Genomic DNA, 21,941 nt, shown 5'->3' on the forward strand with positions numbered 1-21,941 from the left:
GTGGCTCTGAGTGCACGGGTGCGTTGGGCCAATGGCTGTGTCTGATGGCATAGGGGCGGCCTGTCTGGGGTGAGCAGCTGTGGCCTGACTGAGTCTGGGTGGTGGCTGTCCACAGGTAGTGACCCTAAGTGTCTGGGTGTTTATCCGGCCCTGGGGGCTGACGTCGATGATCCCTGGGCTGCTGGCGGGACAGTGTGTATCTGCCTGTGGACACTTCCGGCCGCTTGGCCTGGGCCTCAGCACTCTGTGCCGCCTTTTCCGGGCCTAGTGCCCATCCCCCTTGTCTAGGACTTCCCAGCTCCAGAGGTCATCGCTGCAGGCGGCAGAGAGGCTGCCAAAGCAAACCAGCCCCCGTGACTTGTAGGAAAGCAGCTGGGGGGAGGGGGCTGGGGGGAGGGTGAATAAAGGTGGGGGCCGGAATTGGGCCGGGGACACTGGAAGGGGCAGAAGCTGGGGCAGGTGTTGAGGTGCAGGAGGAGTCCGGGGCCGAGGCTGGGCTGAGGCCCAGTCTGGAGCTGGGAATGCCTTGTTCAGGAGCTGGACGACGGGTGCAGGAAATGTCAGGGGCAGCTGTGAGCAGGGGGCTGGGCAGGGGGCAGAGGAGGCGCAGGGGCAGGGCCGCCTTGGGGCAGCTGGGACAACCCTCCGTCTGTGCCTCTCCACTTCATTCCTCCTTCCTGGCGGCCCTGTCAGCACTCCCCAGCCTGGCCTGTCTCCCCAGACTCTGGGCCCTCAGGCCAGCTCTGTCCCAACTCCACATACCCTCGCACGGCACACCTGGGGCCCGTCCAGGCTGGAGGCAGGTTGCTGGGCGCCCCGGTCCAGCCCCTTGCAAGCCCTGTCCCACCAGCCAGGTGGCCTCCAGCGCTGCCAATCCCTTGGCCCGGCCCCTCCCCGCCCCTTCCCCCGCCCCCTCCTCCTCAGGTGAGGCAGCTAGGCCTAGCAGGCCCCTCGCGCTGGCTGCCGCCGCCTCTGCCTCCGGGGCCCGCTGCCGCTGCGGGGCCACCATGCTCCTGCCCAGGCCTGGAGACTGACCCTAAACCGGCACCATCTCTCAGCTCTGCCCCCACCTGCCGGACCCCAGGGTAAGGACCAGGGTCCTCAGGTTCCCATCCCCAGGACATGGGTGCCCTCACCCCTACTCACCCTAATGCCCACTTCCCATTAGAGGTGCTCCGAGAGGGGCCAGTCGGACTTCTCTCCAAGGACCTCAGAGTTCTAGCCCCCGCTTCTTCAGACTCCCCAGATGGGGTCCCGGTCTCCTCCTCCCTCCAGCCCAGGAGTGCAGCCCCTCCCTCATAAGAAGCAGTCCTGGTCCCCAGACCTCTCTTTCCCCAGGACCCGGGAGTTGAGGCCACCAGCTCACCTTCCTCAGACCCAGGAATTCAGATCCCCCCAGTCCCCTCTCCACCCCGGCCCAGGCCCAGGGTCCCCCGGCGCTATAAATCCCATCATCCCCCTAGCTGTTGGTCACACACTGACCCCATCCTTGAACCCAGCCCAGTCTGTGTCCGTGATCACGGCGTGCTCTGGCCGGGGCCCAGTCCCTCAGCCTCCCTGGATGGGCGCCTGGGACTGGGGGCACAGGGGCCGGGCTGGGCTCCCCCAGGCCCTGCCTCCCCCTCGTTCATCTCCCCACAGGTCCCGCCCCGGCCCCGGAGGTCAGCCGGGGAATTATTAACTAGAGGCTGTGACATGGCGGAGAAGGAGGGTGAGTCCCCCTGTCCCTGAGACCTGAGCTCTGCCTGGCGCCCCTCCCCTCCCTGTGTGCTGTCTTCCCAACCCTCTGCTCCCTTGGAGCCCCCTCTCTCTGGCACCCCCTCCTGGGCCCACCCCCACCCCCTTCTGAAGCCTCCTCCACCTGATTAACTATTAACCAAATTCTCTGTGGGGCTGCAACACCGCCTGCCTCCCGGCCACCCCATATGACCTTCCTGGCTCCCTGCCTCAGTTTCCCTTCACCCCCCAGTGATTTCTCAGCTACCTCTGGATCTGTCCTTTGCTTGGGGTCAAGGCTGGGAAACTAGCTATCACCGTTCAGGACATGACTCTGGAATGGAATGCACAGGCCTGCCTTTAAAATACATATACAATTTTATTTATTTATTCATTTATTTATTTTTGGCTGTGCTGGGTCTTCGTTGCTGCACGCAGGCGTTTCTCTAGTTGCGGTGCAAGGGCTTCTCGTTGCGGCGGCTTCTCTTGTTGCAGAGCATGGGCTCTAGGGGGCTCAGGCTTCAGTCGTTGGGACACATGGGCTCATTAGTTGCGCTTCCCGGGCTCTAGGGCACAGGCTCCATAGTTCTGGTACACGGGCTTGGTTGCTCTACGGTATGTGGGATCCTCACATGGAACCCAAGTCTCCTGAGTTGACAGGCAGATTCTTTACCACTGAGCCAGCACGGAAGCCCCACCGGGCTGCCTTCGAACCTTCCTCTGCCACTGATTTTTACTGTGCGACCTGGCGAAGTGTCGTCGTTCCTCTGGGCTTCATGTCCCCCTGGGTCAAGCATGGGTTCTGATGCCACCCACCTACCTACGTGAGGTTGTTGGGAGCATAAAACACGCACAAGGCACCAGCGTGGGGCTTAGTGCATAAAACACATGGGGTGCCCCAGAGCTGTCATGGCAGAGGTCGGCCGACTTGGAGACCTGGGGCCCAAGACCCCCACCGATACCAGACGTTCCTCCCACCTCCTCACTCTGTGGGCAGAGCAGAGGGGGACTTTGGACCCGGTCTGGATGGATGAAGAGAGGAGAAACAACAGAGAAACCACCCTAGGGATGGTGGGGAGAAACCACACCTCCGGTGTGACGGACACTCGAGGGCTTATGGAATCCCCTGGCAGGGGCTCCAGACACCCTGACTCCCTCTTAACCTCCTCCACACTTAAGAGCCAGCTGGAGGAGACCAGTTAAGGGTGGCTCTTTCTTCCTGCCCTCCCCAGCTGGGGCTGACTCCCTCTCTTCTTCCTGGAACCTAGCTAGTTGGTCTCGGTCCCAGGCAGTATCACTCTCTAGCTGTGAGGCCCTGGGCAAGTGGCTCACCCTCTCTGGGGCTCATTTCTTCCTCTGTTAAAAAAAAAAAAAAAGGCAGTACTAATGTCCACCCTATAGGATGGTGTGAGGATTTAAATGCTGTGATAGGCAGGGAGCACTGAGTGTGCTGGCTGAAATCATGGGTATGGATCACTGGCCTCCTTGCGTCTCAGCACAGCTAGAAAATCAGAGCCCAAACCATTCAGCCGTGAAGTGCTAGCTGTGTCCGACTCTTTGCGATCCCAGGGACTGTAGCCCACCAGGCTCCTCTGTCCATGGAATTTTCCAGGAAAGAATACTGGAGTGGATAGCCATTCCCTTCTTCAGAGGATCTTCCCAATGCAGGGATTGAACCTGGGTTTCCCGCATTGCGGGTAGATTCTTTACCATCTGAGCCACCAGGCTCCCAGTGGCCTGGGAGACAGCACTGAAACCTTGTTGAGCAGGTGGGTGGCAGAGCCTTGCACCTTTGGAAACCTTCCTTCCTGGAGCCCACTGAAGGGACTCACCAGGCCTGGGGCCTATGGGTAAAGGAACCAGAGAAGCAAAGTGGAGAGTGTCCTAGTCTTGAAGGGGAGTCCTACCGTCATGGCAAACCTGGGCTTACTTGCTGGGTTACTTGGTGTGGGTGGCTGAACCTCTCTGGGCTTCCTTTCCTCATCTGTACATCCGGGTTGTGATAATGATATGTTCTTCATTGATAGCTTGCAAGGATTTCAGGAAACTGCAAGATGGGGTTGGGGTCCCTAGGTGGCGCTAGCGGTAACACCTGCCAATGCAGGAGACAGAGACGCGGATTTGATCCCTGGGTGGGGAAGATCCCCTAGAGGAGGACATGGCAACCCTCTCCAATATTCTTGCCTAGAGAATCCCATGGGCAGAGAAGCCTGGCGGACTGAAGTCCATAGGGCCACAACTGAAGAACTTGTCACTGATACATATACTGGCAGGATGGGGTTAGGACAGGCCTAGGGTCGGTGTGTCTTCTGAGAGCTGCAGTTACGCTAACATTTGTGTTACCATTCTGCTGGTGAAGTGCGCCCAAGGTGAGGTTCTTGGTGCTCCCTGGGTACTCCGAATCACTGGAGGTGATAATCTGAATTGACACTCAGAATGAGGCAGGAGTAAGTAGGTGTGCCAGGCAGACAGAAGAGCAAGGCAAACAGCTGGGAGTGACAATCTGCCCGGTGTATGGTGGCATGTAGCTGATTCGGGATTTCTGGAGGTAAAGTTGGAAATGGAGCTGGGCGGGCGATGAGACACGCAGGCTGGACCAAGTTTTGTTAGGACTCTGGTAAGAAGCCGGCCCATGCCTGGGCAGTGCCAGCTCTCTCCACAAGATGGAGCTGTTTCTTTCTTTCTTTTTTTTTTTTTTTAAACCTTGTATAAGTCCTGTCGTTTTGGTTGCTTTTTGGAAGCTCTATCAATTGTCTGCTAAGGACGCTTATGGCTGTCTGGGAATTGGGGAAAACATGTTCAACCCCCAAATCTCTGATAGCTGTGCTTACGTCCTAGAGGGCTTGGCACCTTGGGCTGAGGGCCTTAGACTCTGTCCTGAGAGGCACTGGGGAGCCATGGAGGGTTCTAGGGACAGGTTGGATTTGCTGTTTGGGAAGACCCCCCCTGGTTTCCATGTGGAGGCTGGACCAGAAGGAGAGACTGAGCCCAGGGGTTGGAGGGGGTGGGGGCAGGGAAGGAGAAAGTGGGCAGGAGACACTCAGGAGGCCTGAGCCATGGGAAGAGGGAGGTGTTCTGCACACAGGGACAGACCTGCGGATGAGGACCTCTGAGACAGGACCTGGGGACTTAGGGAGACGTGGAGGCCAGTATGGAATCTGGGAGGTGTGACGGAGTGTGGTGATTCCAGGGGGAGGCATCTAAGAGGCTGCAGGACCCCCGACCTAGGACTAAGCAGAGTCCAGAGCTGGGGACAGAAAACGCAGTCTGTGGGGGTGGAGCGGGGAGGCATGAGGGGAAGAAGGCCGGGGGTGCCCCGTGAAGCCCAGATTTCAGAGAGCATGTGGAGGGTCAGGAGATTGAGGAGTAGGAAGCAAATCAGACAAGGGTGGTGTCCCAGAAATCAGACCGGGAGAGAATTTTGTTCGGGAAGTTGGAGTTGGGTCCACGAGGACAGACACGGAGCTGTTTGGAGTTTCAGAGACAAGGAACCAAGGACATCACTTGGCAGGGTTTTGCAGCCAAATGGTGGAGGCAGCGGAACTGCCTTGTGAGGAGACAAGGGCAGCCTAGTACCCATGAAGGAACAGGGAGCGGAGCCTCAGGGGGACGCTCGGGGGTCCCGGCTTACCAGGCTCTATTGCCCCGAGGAATCACACCAGCATGCTGCCTCTTGTCCAGTGAGGACACTTCCTGCCTTGGCGAAGATAAGCAATCAGGATGCCTCTCTGAAGAACCCGGGTGAGGACGCTTCCTGTCCCACCAGAGGCACTGTTTGGGGGTTGTCTGAAGTCTCCTGAATCACAGGGCATGGAGCAAGTTTCTCCTTTCACCTTAAGCGACACCTTAAGTGCTTCCTGCCCCGGCAGTCATGCCAGGGCCTCTAGCCTGGGCTCTGAGTGGCCCAAAGCTCTGCAGGCATGTCTGAAAGCAAAGGATCCGGGACCAGCCTGATGGCTTCAGGAGTCAAGACCTCCCACTGAAACCAGGAATATGGTTGGGGACCAAGGTGGGGACGGGGTCCTCCCTGGTGGCTTAGTGGTTAAGAATCTGCCTGCAGTGCAGGAGACCTGGGTTCAATCCCTGGGTTGGGATGATCCCCTGGAGAAAGGAATGTCAAACCACTCCAGTGTTCTTGCCTGGAGAATCCCATGGACAGAGGGGCTTGGAGGGCTACAGTTCACAGGGTCACACAGAGTCGGACACAACTGAAGTGACTAAGCTGCCGCAGCAGCAAGGTGGGGACGGGATCTGAGAGGCCCCCTCATGGAGACAGGGAAGGGTCAGCCAGCCACAGCTGGGCTGGGCTGGCACGCCGGGGCCTCTTTGGAGGGAGGCGTGCCTGGACAAGAATGGCAGGGTTCTCAAATTCTTAAGGCACTCAGACAATAGCCATTGCAGGAAGGTCCTGGACCACTCCCCACTCCTTTCTGGGTGCTGGCCTGGCCCCGTGCCCATCAGCCATACTGCCATGACCCAGATGGCAGAACTGGAAGGTCCTGCAGATGCCAGGGGCAGTCGGGTGCACGCCAGGCCCAGCGAAGGCTTTCAGCTGCCTTTTCTCTTTGGTTCCCCCCATCCCTAGCCAAAGGATTGGCTTTTCAGCCCCAGGGTCCCTGCTGCACTGGGAATAAAATTCCTCTTCTCCTCAGGCTGCCAGGCCTCCCCAGCTGGCCCCAGCCTTGGCCCCAGTGCCTTCCCCAAGTTCATGCCATTCTGGCCACATCAGTGGCCTCTCTTGCCCTCTCACCTGCCATGCTTGTTCTGGCCTCAAGGCCCTGGCCTGTGCTCTTCTCTGCCCACTGTGCGCTTCCATGAGAGCTCTTTGCTTGGCTGGCCTCAGCCCTCAGGTCTCAGCTCAAAAGCCCCTTCTTGGGGAGGCCCTTCTTGAATACTCCACAGAAGACCCTGCTGCCCCCGACCTGTATCATTTTCTTTATAGACTTGGCCATGTTCTGTACATGATCAAGTTCATTTACTTGTTTGCTTGTTTTGGCTTCCCCTCGCTTTACACACATGAGAGTGTGAGCTCTGTGAGAGCATCTCAGCTGTCTTGTTTAGGGATGTGTCCCCAGAACCTAGAATGGTGCCAGGTACACAGTGGATGCTCCATAGGACCACGAGTGAATAAACCCCCATTTTACTGATGAGAAAACTGAGGCCCAGAGAGGTGAAGGGAGTTGTCCAAGACCACACAGCTATAATGATTTAAAAACATTTATTGACCAATAAAAATGAAAAAGAAAAAAAGCATTTATTGAGAACCTGCTTTACGCCAGCCACTATAGCACAGAGAGGGTGGCAAGGCTTAGTGGTTATACACCTGGATCCCAGTGCCAAGCCAGTACTACCTCTTCCTGGCTGAGTCACCTTGGGCAGGTGGCTCCACTTCTGTGAGCCCCGGTTTCCCCTGTCTGAAAAATAGGATACATAACTGAGACAAGGACGGAATAATGCATTCAGAGCAGTGCTTGGCACAGAAGGCATCTGGCAAGAGTACGGCTCCTAGTTATTTGAAGGAAGCTTCAAATAATATTTTTAGAGGTGAGTGCTAGGTGGATGCCCATTAAATAGATGAGGAAGTTGAGGCTTAAAAAGGTGATAGTACCTGCCCAAGATCCCATATATAGCAGTGGGTAAGGCCCATATATGTATTTTTTGATTTGGTTGGACCTCGTGCTTTGCGGGAACTTAGTTCCCCGACCAAGGATCGACCCTGTGCCCTCAGCAGTGAAAGGATGGAGTCCTAACCACTGGATCACCAGGGAATTCCCAAGGCCAATATTTTTAAGTGAGGCTGACAAATTTCCAAATGTAGGTTCTCAGCCTCTGGGGTCAAGTTGACGCTGGAGCTGGGTCCTTCGGGAGAGGTCTGGTTTGGGGGGTTCCCAGGGACAGAGGATCTGGAACAGCAGAGAGAAATGAGGCAGTGAGGAAATGCCAAACAGGAGGGAAGAGAGCTGCCAAGAGGGCAAATGTCAGGGGTCACAGCCCCCAAGAGGCTCCAAGCACCTTTGGGAAAGTTAGCAGAGGTGAGAGGTCCAAGAAGGAGATACAGAGTGCAGCATCACTGGGAAGAAGTCCCTTCAGTGCCAGGAGTGTGGGCAGGGAAGGTGGCAACTGTCCCAGCCACACCCCCTCCCAGTTAGAAGCCCTGGAGGGCTGGGCACCCTCCCCGCAGGGGAGGGACAGGCCTGCCAACTGCACACCCCAAGAAACTGGACCCAGGGCAGGGCAGGCTCAGGCGTGCTAAGTTAACCCCGGGGGGCAGGGCAGAGCGGGCCTCTTGCCACGATGAGGACAGGCCTGGCAGTGGCCCCAGCATGGTGTCTGTTGCAGGTGGCCGGACTGTGCCATGCTGCTCCGGACCCAAACTGGCCGCTCTCACTGTGGGGACCGTCCTGCTCCTGACAGGCATCGGGGCAGCGTCCTGGGCCATTGGTGAGAGTGGACAGACCCCTGCACCTCTACCCTCCCCTGCCCCTGGCAGCCCCCAGCCTGCCTGCCCTCACTTCTGCCTTCTCCGCAGTGACTGTTCTACTCAGGAGTGATCACGAGCCGCTGTATCCAGGTGAGTAGAGCGGGCTGAGACCCTCTGGGGGAGCCCTGGAGGAAACTCGCACCTGGTGGGAACTCAGTGAAAGGATTTTTTAAATGAATGGCCGAATGCCTGCAGGAATGCTGGTGGTGCTTATGTACCCGCGTGGCTGGTCTAATCCAATGTTCTTCAGATTCTAAACATGTTATCCATTAAGTGCATCATGAAATCAGTGAGTTGAAAACCACATTTAAAAAAGTATGAAACAGATTTGATTAAAAAAATCAAGAGTGCATCTCTTTCCGTAAGAAAAAGTTCTGTTAATCTTTCCTTTGGGTTTTATGAAGGTGGGACTGTTATTCCCTCCATTTTACAGATGGGAAAACTGAGGCTTGGAGCAATGCCATAGTTCACCCCAGGAAACGGAAGTTTGGGGCTACATCATAATGTAAACATGAGTTTCTTATTGTGAAACATGGTCAATACATGTTTGAGAGGTAGAGGTGCTGTATGAATTCAGCCAACCTTTTTCTGTCGCTTTTTGGTGGTAGCTACTGTTGTCATTCCCATTTTACAGATGTAGAAAGTGAGGACTGGAGAGGACACACCGTGGGCACGTGATGGCGCCAGGAATAGCACTTAAGCTTGACTGGAAGAGATGTGAAGGCAGGAATGGTCACGCGAATAAATATCAGGGTGGCCAAGAAGTTTGTTTGAGTTTTTCCATAGGTGGAAAAACGAATAGATATAGAAACTAATTGTGGAATGAATGAATGAATGGATCTTTCTAAATGCTAACCCCAGGCTGCCATTCAGTGGCCCAGGGCAGCAGGAAGAAAGGGGAAGTTGGGTGATAGGATGAATTTTTCACTCCCACGAGGCCCATCTAGTTCCATAAAGGACTCAGCTCACATTACGAGCAGAAACGAACATCTAGACAGGAAGGCCATCAAGGCCAACCACCACAGCTGGCACTTGCAGAGCGTTTACCTGTGCCAGGCACAGGCCTCAGGGCTTTGCAAGTATTAATTCATTCAATCCTTCCCAAGGCCCATTTTAATATGGGGAAATGAGGTGTGGAGAGACCAAGTGACTTGCCCCAGGTCACAGGGATCGGAACTCAGACAGCCTGGATCCAGAGCTTGTGTAGGACTACTATACTCTATTGTTTCTCAAGAAACAGCCCAGTGAGCTGCCATGTTGATGGCTAATGTATGCCAGGCCCTGGCTGCAGCCTTTGCACAAGACCCCTGTGAAGTTGGGGCTGTTTATCATCACTTCCATTTTGCACATGCAGGAAACTGAGGCCCCGTGACTTGTACTGACATGCACATTGAATAAATGGCAGGGCAGAGGGGTCATGCACCTACCAGATGCGCCTCTATGACTCGCTACTGCTGCTGGGCTAAAATCCCAACCTTGATGGACTCCAAGGCTCCTCGGACTCCACCCTCACCTCATGCTTGCTCCCAGCACTCTTCAGGGCCCAGTCCACGGGCTGCTCTGTCACTCTCAAAGGACCCTCCTAGCACCACAGTCTTTGCTCACCTCCTCTTTATGCTCACACCCAGAGGCAGGTTTCTGGGTCCTGTACCATCACGGCTGAGCTGAGGCTCCCACCTGGCCTGCCCTCTCTGGTTCTCAGCATCCTTATCTGGAAATCGGTGAGAATTAGCGGAGGTGATGATCTGTGCAATGCTTGACTTTCAGCCAACTTGGTTAACATGGACTTCTGTGTCTCAGGCTTTAGGCTTTAACTTTCCTGAGCTAGACCCTTCTGCTCCCAGGCTCCATACCCTCTGCCCCCCACCACGCCCTCTATGACCCTCCTCACATGGCTCATGATTTACTCCTGGTGAATTTCAGAAGGGCAGGGGCATTTTGTTTACCACCCTAGACAGTGTCTGGTGCATAGAAGGTGCTTAGGAAACCTTTGTTTAATGAATAAGCATGAGGACAAATCTCAGAGGTGAACTAACTTGTCCTGGGCTTCAGCTGGAAAGTAATGAGGCCACAGTTCAGACCTGACTCTGGCTATCGCCAGCACTGTGCCCTCCCATTACACTTGGGTTTTTCAAAAACGCTGGGAAATTACAAAATGAACAAACAGAAACAACCCAGAAATGATATCCCCACCTCACTTTTCTGGGATTTTTCACACCTCTAAATATATCAGACAATTTGATAAGCAAACCAAACCAGGTGACCCAGAACGTACTTTCTGCATGGCTTAAAATAACACAAACAAGAATAAAGAGTTTAAAAGTGAGAAACAGTGGCACAGAATATAGCTTTAAAAATACTTGGAGGGGGCATTTGATATTCCTTCCTCCCTCTCTCCTCCTCCTCCTTCCGCTCCTCCCTCCAAATACATCCATAAAATGATAATTTCTTTCCTAAAACCTCACACTTTCTGGAAATCACAATCTCTGGAGCATTGAGAAGTCATTTAAAAATAAGAATTCACTCCCATCCTCAGCTGGTGTTTCGAACCCCAGATCTTGGTCTGGGAACTCAAGGGGTGGTACCCAGTTAGAGGTACCAGATATTCTGGGCCCCATCCCAGAACAGGAAGCCATGATTAAGGCCAGTTAACCAGGAGGCTCCTAGTACAGGCTACATGAGTATATTTGGGGAAAAGGGGCTGATAAGGGTCTGTATTGAGAGCCACAGAAGGAGCAGGGAGTATGCAGGTAGGCAGGTCTGGATTCAAATCCTGACTTTGCCGGTTCTTAGCTATATTCTCAGGGGCAAGTATGTCCTCTCTAAGGCTCAGTTTTCTTGTTTGTAAGATGGACATAGAGATGGTCTCTCCCTCCCAGGATGATTGTGGGATAGAACCCCCCAGATATGACACATAGCGTAGGGTCAGCCCATCCCCAGGAAATGTAGTCAGTGTTACTATTTTTAAAATTCATTTTTTAATTGGAGGATAATTGCTTTACAATGTTATATTGGTTTCTGCTGTATAAGAACATGAATCAGCTATATATCCTCTCCCTCTTGAACCTCCCTCCCACTCCCTACCCCATCCCACACCTCTAGGTCGTCACAGAGCACCAGGCTGAGCTCCTTGTTACACAGTCACTTCCCCCTAGCTATTGATATTGTATATAGTAATGCACATGTTTCAGGGCTACTCCCTCAGTTTGTCCCACCCACTCCTTCACCAGTGTTATTACTGTGCCTTTTTTGTTTAACCCTTAGGAGGAAAGTTGCTTGACAGGCTGTTCAGTTGCTCAGTCGTGTCTGACTCTTTGTGATCCCATGGACTGCAGCACACCAGGCTTCCCTGTCCTTCACCAACTCCTGGAGTTTGCTCAAACTTATGTCCATTGAGTCAGTGATGCCATCCAACCATCTCATCCTCTGTTGTCCCCTTCTCCTCCGACCCTCAATCTTTCCTAGCATCAGGGTCTTTTCCAATGAATCAGCTCTTTGCATCAGGCAGCCAAAGTATTGGAGCTTTAGCATCAATCCTTCCAATAAATATTCAGGGTTGATTTTTCAGGGTTGATTTCCTTTAGGATTGATTGGTTTGATCTCCTTAACCTCCAAGGGACACTCAAGAGTCTTCTCCGGCACCACAGTTTGAAAGCATCAGTTCTTTGGTACTTGGCCTTCTCTGTGGTCCAACTCTCACATCCATACATGACTACTGGAAAAACCATAGCTTTGACTATATGGACCTTTGTTGGCAAAATGATGTCTCTGCTTTTTAATATGCTGTCTAGGTTTGTTATAGCTTTTCTTCCAAGGAGCAAGTGTATTTCAGTTTCATGACTGCAGTCACAGGCAACATTAAAGGCTTGGGGTTTGGAGTCACTCAGGCCTGAATGCAAATCTTCTCTTTGCCTTTCTCTGTCCTCAGCAGGGCAGGGTTCTCCCCGGAAGTTCTGCCTCCCCTTGTCCAGATCTGTGGGGCTGTGGGAAGACTGCTCAGCTTGGGTGTGGCCTCATCAAGTTCTTCCTCCAAGGATGCAAAGTTGAGTTTGGATCAGATTCACTGTCCCAGAATGTGCTCTCAGAACACCAGCCATTCAAGAAGCTCCAGAGAAAAGGGGTTCACAGCTGATCTTTCCCCAAACCTGCTCCTTCCCACCTTGCCCGTCTCAGTCAATGGCAGCTCATCCTTCTAGTGGCTCAGACCAAACACCTTGGAATTGCCCTTGGCCCCTCTTTTCCTTCCACCCACATCCAATCGTAGCTGACCCTGTGGGCTCCACCCACAAATTCTATGCAGAATCCTCCACTGCCCCCACCATGGCCCCACCTCCATCCTCTCCCTTCTGAACCATCACACAGCCTCCTTCTTGGTCTCCCTGGTCCCATCCTGCCCCCTACAGTCTGCTCCCTACACACAGCCAGAGGGTGCCTGTGAACCCCTGAGTCAGATCAAGGCCCTCCTGGCTCAGCCCTCACTCCTGCTGCTGCTGCTGCTAAGTCGCTTCAGTCGTGTCCGACTCTGTGCGACCCCATAGATGGCAGCCCATCAGGCTCCCCTGTCCCTGGGATTCTCCAGGCAAGAACACTGGAGTGGGCTGCCATTTCCTTCTCCAGTGCATGAAAGTGAAAGTGAAGTCACTCAGTCGTGTCCGACTCCTAGCAACCCCATGGACTGCAGCCCACCAGGCTCCTCCATCCATGGGATTTTTCAGGCAAGAGTACTGGAGTAGGTTGCCATTGCCTTCTCCCTCCTGGTAAAAGTCAAAGTCAGTCTAGTCTTGTCTCCTGCTCCCCCTCCCCTCGCTCACTCTGCCCAGACCCCTTGTTGTTCCTACAACAACCCCGCCCCCACCTTGGGATCTTTGCACTTGCAATTCTCTTGGCCTAGTTCTCTGTTCCCTCACCTGTCTTCTCACCTCCTTCAGATCTCTGCTTGCATACCACCTTCTCAGTGCAGCCTTCCCTGCCCACCTATAGGAAAGTACAACCTCCTGTCTCTCCCCACGTCAGCACTCCCCTGCCTCTCTGTCAAGCTCGACTTGTCTCCAAGGCCCCTTCTTTTGCGACACAGCATCTATTTTACTTCTCTCTCCTGTTTGTTATCCATCTCACCCATTGGCCTTTGAGCTCCCCACAGCTGGGGGTTTTGTCTGGTTTGTTCATCGCTCGAAATAGAGCCTGGCACAGACTGAGTGTTTGCTGAAGCACACCTACGGGCTGTGACCTGGCTTAGGTGTGGCAAGGGTCCACTGGCCATGTGTGAGGAGCAGGCTGGAAGGGGCTGAGGGGAGCATCACTTTTCAGTGCATTAAGCAGGCAGGAAGAATCCCCCATAAGCACTCTGCAGCCTTGCTGTGTATCTGCCTCTTGTCGCAGTTGGTGAAGCTGTGTTTGATTGGGTGATTTTTTTTTTTTTTTTTGCTGTCTGTCTCCCCTATGGATGGACTTTGTGCTTGGTGAGGGTACAGCCCAGAGAGGTCTTGGTCATTTTTATGTCCCCCAGCATCACCCCACATAGGACCAGGCATGGAGTATGTGTCTAATTAACACTTGTTGAATGAATGAATGAATGAATGAATACTGCATCCTCTGCTTGAATAATTATCTTGCAACTTAGCACGTACTCAAGGCCCTGACAAGTCCTGCAGAAAAAAGATAACTCTTCTTTTTTTAAGATTATAGGAAATCTATTTAGATATTTTGGCAATGTGATGTATTGGTCAATGATCTTCAGGCTGTAAAAGAGAAAAGGAAAAACCAAGAAACTGGCTAAATAAAAAGGGAAATTATTAACTCACTTAAGTAACGATTCTGGAGGTTCTTTAAGCCTGATTCCATTAAGGAGCTATAAAAATGTTATCAGAATCTCCTGGCTTTCCTTTACATTGGTTTATCACTGCTGCCCCCCATTCCCCCTCCTGCAGGCAAAGATGGACCTTGACAAATCTAGCTTCCAGCTCTTGGGCCACCAGTTTAGGAATCCCGGTGGCAAGAGGATCGCCCCCTCCCCCACCTTGCCCGGTTTCCCCATGGTGATGCAGCCAGAGTCTTAGGACCCCTAATCTTTGGTCCAGCTGGAGTCCTGAGCCCTTCCAGAGGCAGTCACAGATGTGCAGAGCCCGGGGTGCTCCGATCGGGCCTGCCAAGACTCAGGACTAGACTGGCACGGGCAGAGAAGAGGCTGGGAGGGCTCGGGCAGGAAGGCGACCCAGGCGGTCCTCCTGTCGCCCTGCAGTGCAGGTCGGCCCGGCGGATGCTCGGCTCACGGTGTTCGACCAGACGGAGGGCACGTGGCGCCTGCTTTGCTCCTCGCGCTCCAACGCCAGGGTGGCGGGGCTCAGCTGCGAGGAGATGGGCTTCCTCAGGTACCCGGGGTGCCCCTGGTGGGGGGCTGGGAGGGCGGGGGGCGCAGGTCTGACCGCTGCCCTGCCCAGGGCGTTGGACTTCTCGGAGCTGGACGTGCGGACGGCGGGCGCCAATGGCACGTCGGGCTTCTTCTGCGTGGACGAGGGGAGGCTGCCGCATGCCCGGAGGTTGCTCGAGGTCCTCTCCGTGTGGTGAGGAGGGCGGCGGGCAGGTGGGGCACACGCCGCAGGCCCCACCACCCCTGGGTACCCACGCTCCCCCGGGTGCCTTCTCTCCGTCCTAATTGGCCTCTTTCTTCGTCTCTGTGTCTTCATCCCGGTCCCTCCCACAGCGACTGTCCCAGAGGCCGTTTCCTGGCTACCAGCTGCCAAGGTGAGACCCCAAAACTCAGAGCCCTCTTCTAAGACTCGCTGCCCCTAGCGTGGCAGGGCCATGGCCCATCAGATACCCCCAGGTAGGCCTCATCCTCTTAGGTCCTCCAGGGATGGAGCAGTGTCCTCTCAGGCTCCTTCAGGGTGGGGGGTCCACATCCCCGCAGACCCCCAAAGTAGGGCCATGTCCCCATAGATCCCCACAGATGGGGCTGTGTCTCCTCAGACAGACCCCTTCCCCCTCGATCAGAGCGGTGTTCCTCAGACCCCTCAGGTTAGGATTGTGACCACTCACTCTCCCCAGAGAGGGGCGTGACCTCTCAGACTCCCAGGGCAGGGAGTCCAGGCCCCCCGCCGGCCCCTGGCTGCCCCTCTCCCCACAGACTGTGGCCACCGGAAGCTGCCCGTCGATCGCATTGTGGGCGGCCAGGACACCAGCCTGGGCCGGTGGCCGTGGCAAGTCAGTCTTCGCTATGATGGAGCCCACCTCTGCGGGGGGTCCGTGCTCTCCAGGGACTGGGTGCTGACAGCCGCCCACTGCTTCCCTGAGTGCGTGTCCCCCAGGGCACGGAGGGGAGAGTGGGCAGCGGTGAGCTGGGGGAGGCTGTGCCCAGACAGGTGGCCACCCTCCCCTCCTTTCCCCGGTAGGCGGAACCGGGTCCTGTCACGATGGCGAGTGTTTGCTGGTGCTGTGGCCCAGACTTCACCCCACGGCGTGCAACTGGGGGTGCAGGCTGTCATCTACCATGGGGGCTATCTCCCCTTTCGAGACCCCAACAGTGAGGAGAATAGCAACGACATCGCCCTGGTCCACCTCTCCGGCACCCTGCCCCTCACAGGTACGTCTGGGCCTGGGGACTCCAGGGCCCAGGAGGACAGAGGAGGGGCTGGGGCATGGAATTCATGGTGATGAGGGAAGTGATCTCCAGGGGCACTCATTGTGCATTCATTAGGTAGGGGCAGTTAGTGCAGCCACTTTGGAAAACCATGTGTGAGTATTAGCGTTTGGCCCCCCAGTTCCACTCCTAGGTATGTCCCCAAAAGAAGATACATAGCTACACAAAAACTAGTGCATGGGTGTTCATAGCAGCATTATTTACAGTAGCCAAAGGATGGAAACCACCAGATGTCTGCCGTCTGACATGTGGATAAACAAAAAGCGTGCTAGATCCATACAATGGAATCATATCAGGTTAGAAAGGAACGAAGTGATCCATGGTACACAGTGGTTGACCCTGGACAGCATTGTGCTCAGAAAGAAGTCAGACTGAAACAGCCACATTCTAGATGATTCCATTTCTACAAAATGTCCAGAACAGGTAAACCTGCAGAGATAGAAAGTACATTAGTGGTTCCCCAGGCGTGGGGGTGGCACAGAAACGCTGGGAGGTCAGAGGTAAAGGCGGTGATGAAAATGTTCTGAAATCGATTGTGGTGGTGGTGGTACCTTCCTACTGCTGGGCAGGCTAGTCCCTGAATCTAAAACCTGTCTAAAACTCATTGACTTGTGTACTTTAAGTGGGTGAATTGTGTGGTACAGGAATTATATCTCCAAAAAAAGCTATTACCAAAATGAAAGAAATGAAAAAAAAAACGTGTATGAATGAATCAGAAAGTCAGGAGTTATTAATTCCCTTTGTAGTTCTCCAGAGCATTTCTTTGCTGTCAATGAGAAAGACTCCCCTGGGTGTCCGTGTGTCCTTCATACCTCGTCTACACATGCCTTTTGAATTTAGAGCAGGCTGTGGGCTTCAGCTATCAGAAGGCCACCGAGTGGTAGTAATAGTAATAATAATAATGTCGATGATAAGGAAGTTATCATAGCAATGATGATGAGCCTTCATCAGGCACCAGTATGATGATGATAATGGTAAAGAGGGACTTCCCTGGCAGTCCAGTGGTTAGGACTGTACCTTCCAATGCAGCAGGTGTACGTTTGATCCCTGGTTGGGAGCTAAGACTCACATGTTCTCTCTGCCACAAAACACCCACACATAAAATAGAAGCAATTTTGTAGCAAATTCAATAAAGAGTTTAAAAATGGTCCATATTAAAAAAATAAAAAAATCTTGGGCTTCCCTGATGGTTCGTTGGTTAAGTATCTGCCTGCCAATGAAGGAGACGTAGGTTCAGTCCCTGACTCAGAGCAACTAAGCCCAGGTACCGCAACTACTGAAGCCTGATCGCTGTAGGCCTCTGTTCCGCAACAAGAGAAGTCACTGCAATGAGAAGCCCATGCACCAGAACCAGCCCCACTACAGTTCACAACAAACAGTGAAAAGCCCTCACAGCAACAAAGACTCAGCACAGCCTTAATAAATAAATAAGATTTTAAAACATCTTAAAAAATAATAATGAAAGAATGCAATAATAGTGATGATAGGATGAACTCCAGTGCTTGCACGTGCCTCCTGTGGGCAGACACCGGCCTCAGCTTGTCCCAAGCATGCACTGATTTCATTGTCACAGCAGCCTGGGGAGGGTGGGTTCTCTTATGATCCTGTGTTTTGTTTTGTTTTGTTTTTACAAGAGGAAAATTCCCGACATAGAGAAGATACATAATACCCCACATTCCCACTACTGGAAAATGGCAACGGTTGGAGCCCAAGTTGCGTGGCTCTGGAATCTGTGCCTATAAGCTCCTGGCTGAGCAGCCGGGAAAGTCAGTACTGTTTTGTAGTTTTCATTATTGTCTTTGTTTTTTTTTATAATTTTAAAAATTGTGTGTTTCTTTGGCTGCGCTGGGTCTTCATGGTGGCATGGGGAATCTTTAGTTGCAGCTTGTGAGATCTAGTTCCTTGACCAGGGATTGAACCCCGGGTCCCCTGGGTTGGGAGCTCAGAGTCTCAGCCACTGGTCACCAGGGAAGTCCGCCTTATTCTTATTTGTAACGGTTATTTTCTTTTGAATGGTCCATGATACTAGTTCTCCACTTAAGGGAACAATACATGTGAGCGGCCTGTATTTGGACGTGGGACTGAGGGGAATGGTGTGGGCTTTGGGGTCAGATATTCAACAGCTCTGCAGTCTTGGGTATGTGGCTTCACCTCTCCAAACCTCAGTTTCCCTCATCTGTTAAATGACTCGTGAAGGTTATTGAAATGCTGAAAAGGGTTAATCTGAGTCATAGAGCTTAGGGCAATGCCTGCATTCAGTTAACACTAATAATCATTGCTGTTGTTTATTACTATTGCTAGTTACGTGAGCATTTCCCATTAGCCAGGCATGCTATTCAACACTTCACCAATTTCTCACGATATACCTCTGGGGGGGGTGGGGGTGGGTGGGAATGATTATTCTTTCCATTTTTCACCTGAGAGCTCTGAGCTCAGGCAGGTGAAATCACCAGCAAGGCTTGCTAGCAGGGCTGCTAAGACCACTTGCACGGGCTGTGCACTGCACAAGGATGTCATGTCTCAGGGATGCCATTCTTACTGTGGACAGGATAGACTGGTGTGTTTATTATGATGATTTTTTGACAGGTGGAAGTCCAATATCTCAAGATAGTGCCTTGTAAAATTTCTTACAGAAGGGACTTCCCTGGTGGTCCAGTAGCTAAATGGGAGGCCCTTTCAATGCAGGGGCGGCACAGATTCGATCCCTGTTCTGGGAACGAAGATCCCACATGCCACGGTGGCCAAAAAATTGAAAAAGTAAATTAAAAAATTTCAAAGTCACTCTCTAGGTGGGGGCAGCCCCATGGGCCATGGTTAAGAACACAGGCTTAGAAATTGGGCCAACCTGGGTTCAAATTTTGGCTCTGTCATTGACTCAATCTAAGGCTTTGGACAAGTGACATGGTTTTATTTCCCCCTCTTTAAGTGGGGGTAATAATAGCCCCTACCTCTCTGAACTGATGGGATATTAAGGGAATTCACCCAGAAAGATGCGAGTACATAGTGAGTTCTCAATAGAAGGCAGCTTATTTTATTTTTAAAAATGTATTGAAGGATGCTATGCTATGCTAAGTCACTTCAATCGTGTTCAACTCTTTGCGACCCCATGGCCTGCAGCTGCCAGGCTTTTCTGTCCAGACAAGAATACTGGAATGGGTTGCCATGCCCTCCTCCAGGGGATCTCCCCAACTTAGGGGTCAAACCCATATCTCCTGAATTACAGGGGGATTCTTTACTGCTGAGCCACTGGAGAAGCCCTGTATTGGAGTATAGTGATTTACAATGTTGTGTTAATTTCCTCTATACAGTAAAGTGACTCAGTTACACACACACACACACACACACACACACACATATATCTTTTTCATATTTTTGTCCATTATGTTTTATCACAGGATATTGAATATAGTTCCCAGCACTATACAGTGGGACCTTGTTGTTTATAGGAGGCAACTTCTGTTGTGGTGAACAGAGGGAAGGGTGGGCTGGGGCAGCTGGAATGAGGTTTGTCCTGGGCGGGGCAGACTGGCAGGGGCCCAGACTGGTGTGGTCTCTTGCACAGAGTACATCCAGCCCGTGTGTCTCCCGGCTGCTGGGCAGGCCCTGGTGGATGGCAAGATCTGCACGGTGACTGGCTGGGGCAACACACAGTATTACGGTGAGTCTTATCCTCTGCTGGGAGGCTGCCTTAGGGAGACTCTGAGCTGGGCTGGGGAAGGGCAGTTGGGCTACGCCAAGTGCCTCTTGGACCCGGGGGTGTAGGGACACTGAGCAGCCCAGGTGGGAGGGCAGGGGAGGGGGTGTGCATGCTCCCCAGCTTCGGCCAGCCTTGCCTGCACACCCCCAGGCCAACAGGCTGGGGTGCTCCAGGAGGCCCGAGTCCCCATAATCAGCAATGATGTCTGCAACGGCCCCGACTTCTACGGGAACCAGATCAAGCCCAAGATGTTCTGTGCCGGCTACCCTGAGGGTGGCATTGATGCCTGCCAGGTGAGGGATGCTGTGAGGCAGCCGGGGCCCTGGCCTCCCCAGGGATGGAGACATAGGGCCTTGGGCGGTCGGGCTCCCTATCTCAGGGCCAGAGGGGTCTATGACCACAGCCCCTGGCCCTCCAAGGAGGGCCTCCTGGCTAGCCGTCTAGGGCTCCAGCCAGGCCTTCCATCCCCCACCAGGGCGACAGTGGTGGCCCCTTCGTGTGTGAGGATAGCATCTCTCGGACGCCACGTTGGCGGCTGTGTGGCATTGTGAGCTGGGGCACCGGCTGTGCCTTGGCCCAGAAGCCAGGCGTCTACACCAAAGTCAGTGACTTCCGGGAGTGGATCTTCCAGGCCATAAAGGTGAAATTTGAGCCCAGATGGGAGCCAGAGGGCGGGAGGATTTGGGACTCTGAGCGGGAAAGGGAGGCAGGGTTTTCTGGAAACCTATAGGGCTTAGAAGGGGTCACCCTAGGGAACGGATGGCTTTCACGGGGCTCCTGGGGAGGGGTGGGCACTTGTGGGACGTTGGGGGAAGCCCCTAGTTGTCTTTCCCCAGACTCACTCCGAAGCCAGCGGCATGGTAACCCAGCTCTGACCTGTGGCTTCTCCTCGCTGTGTACGCCTCCAGGGCCCGAGCTGATCTAAGGGGCCCCAGCCCCACGTGATGGGGTTCACCCTGGGCCAGGGATGGAACATTTTTCTTCTTGGGCCCAGCCCACAGGTCCAAGGATAGTCTTCCCTCCAAGGTCCTCCACAGTGGCGGGCCCACTCAGCCCTGGGACCACCCTCCTGCCCCCCATGTAAATATTGTTCTGCCATCTGGGACTTCCCCCCATCTTGTGCTCCTGATGACAGGATGCTCTTTAAATAATAAAGATGGTTTTGATTAATGTGGTCTCTGAGTTTGCAGCTGTAAGCAGCAAATGAGGACATTTGGGCCCATGGAAGAGAGCGACTAGGGCCTGGCATAGATCAAGGCAGAGAGCATAATCCTCCAGTTCCCACTGGCTTAACAGAAAAGATCTTAATTGGTTCACTTAACTGAAAATGCACTGGAGCCTCTGGCTTCTCCTCTCGATCCAGCTGCTCAAACATTTTTCAGGACTGTGCCTCACTTCCTCTCTCACATCTGCTTTTCTCTGTGTCAGCTTCATTTTTCAAGCAGTCTCCTCTACAGCTAGAGATAGAGATATTCTCCCCCAACCCACCGAAACTCTAAGCTTATATGCTGTGGACCACTTAGCAGCCTCAGTAGAGAAAGAATGCTTCTTTCCCATCAGCTGTAGCAAAAAAGCCCCAGGCCTGGCTCTCCCTGGACAGATTTGGGCCATATGCTCATCCCTAATCAGATCAGTGTGCACCTGTGCATGGGGTGGGGAGGAGGTTTGACCCTCAAGAACTACATGACCTGAGAATGAGGGCTTCTCTGGTGCTGTTTCAAAAAAAAAAAAGAAAATTGGTTGTAGATACCCAGGAAGAAAAAAAGACATCTACTGGGAAGCTCCACAGGAAGCTGGACCCTGTGGATAGAAGGCAGGTGTGCCAGGCCTGGTGGGCACAGCCTGAGACATCCCCCTCATCTCTTCATCTGGGCTGGAGGTTGGTTTCAGCTTCCCCTGGGACCCACTTTGTTCCCTAGAGCAGGGGTCCCAACGCTCCAGGGAACAGACCATTACCAGTCCCTGGCCTGTTAGGAACCAGGCCTTGCAGCAGGAGGTGAACACTGGGCGGGGTGGAGCTTCATCCGTGTTTACAGCTGCTCCCCATTGCTCGCATCGCTGCCTGAGTTCAGAAAAACAAGCCCTGGGCTCCCACTGATTCTGCGTTATGATTATATCACAATGTAATAACAATAGTGATAAGTGAAGTGAAGTCGCTCCATTGTGTCCGACTCTTTGAGACCCTGTGGACTGTAGCCTACCAGACTCCTCTGTCCATGGGATTTTCCAAGCAAGAGTACTGGAGTGGGGTACCATTTCCTTAAAGTGAAAGTGAAGTCACTCAGTTATATCTGACTCTTTGTGACCCCATGGACTGTAGCCTACCAGGCTTCTCAGTCCACAGAATTTTCCAGGCAAGAGTACTGGACTGGGTTGCCATTTCCTTCTCTAGGGGATCTTCCCAAACCAGG

The 21,941-nt window shown here is 53.4% G+C and overlaps 1 protein-coding gene across 3 annotated transcripts; it reads left to right on the plus strand.

Annotated features, from left to right (window-relative positions):
* Nucleotides 1–922: 922 nt before the first annotated feature.
* On the plus strand, nt 923–20,688 carry HPN (hepsin). Of its 3 annotated transcripts, XM_068991816.1 has the most exons (13): nt 923–1,085; nt 1,642–1,711; nt 8,056–8,157; nt 8,246–8,287; nt 14,436–14,565; nt 14,635–14,757; nt 14,898–14,938; nt 15,321–15,486; nt 15,586–15,776; nt 19,396–19,491; nt 19,681–19,823; nt 20,006–20,170; nt 20,367–20,688. In XM_068991816.1, exons 2-13 carry the CDS (start codon nt 1,696–1,698, stop codon nt 20,403–20,405), a joined length of 1,254 nt encoding a protein of 417 aa, XP_068847917.1. In that variant the 5' UTR covers nt 923–1,085; nt 1,642–1,695; the 3' UTR covers nt 20,406–20,688. The 3 variants fall into 3 exon arrangements, with proteins under 3 accessions (XP_068847917.1, XP_068847918.1, XP_068847916.1); XM_068991817.1 differs by lacking the exon at nt 923–1,085 and having other exon boundaries at nt 1,095–1,711; XM_068991815.1 differs by lacking the exons at nt 923–1,085; nt 1,642–1,711 and adding an exon at nt 7,127–7,260.
* Nucleotides 20,689–21,941: the final 1,253 nt, after the last annotated feature.

The sequence above is a fragment of the Capricornis sumatraensis genome, chromosome 20 (assembly GCF_032405125.1).
Source record: "Capricornis sumatraensis isolate serow.1 chromosome 20, serow.2, whole genome shotgun sequence".
NCBI lineage: Eukaryota > Metazoa > Chordata > Mammalia > Artiodactyla > Bovidae > Capricornis > Capricornis sumatraensis.

Coding starts and splice junctions, on each gene's coding strand:
- HPN (XM_068991815.1), top strand. CDS start 7,170: ATGCATTCAGAGCAGTGCTTGGCACAGAAGGCATCTGGCAAGAGTACG. Junction 7,261..8,055: donor TTCAAATAATATTTTTAGAG/GTGAGTGCTAGG, acceptor TGTCTGTTGCAG/GTGGCCGGACTGTGCCATGC. Junction 15,777..19,395: donor CGGCACCCTGCCCCTCACAG/GTACGTCTGGGC, acceptor TCTCTTGCACAG/AGTACATCCAGCCCGTGTGT.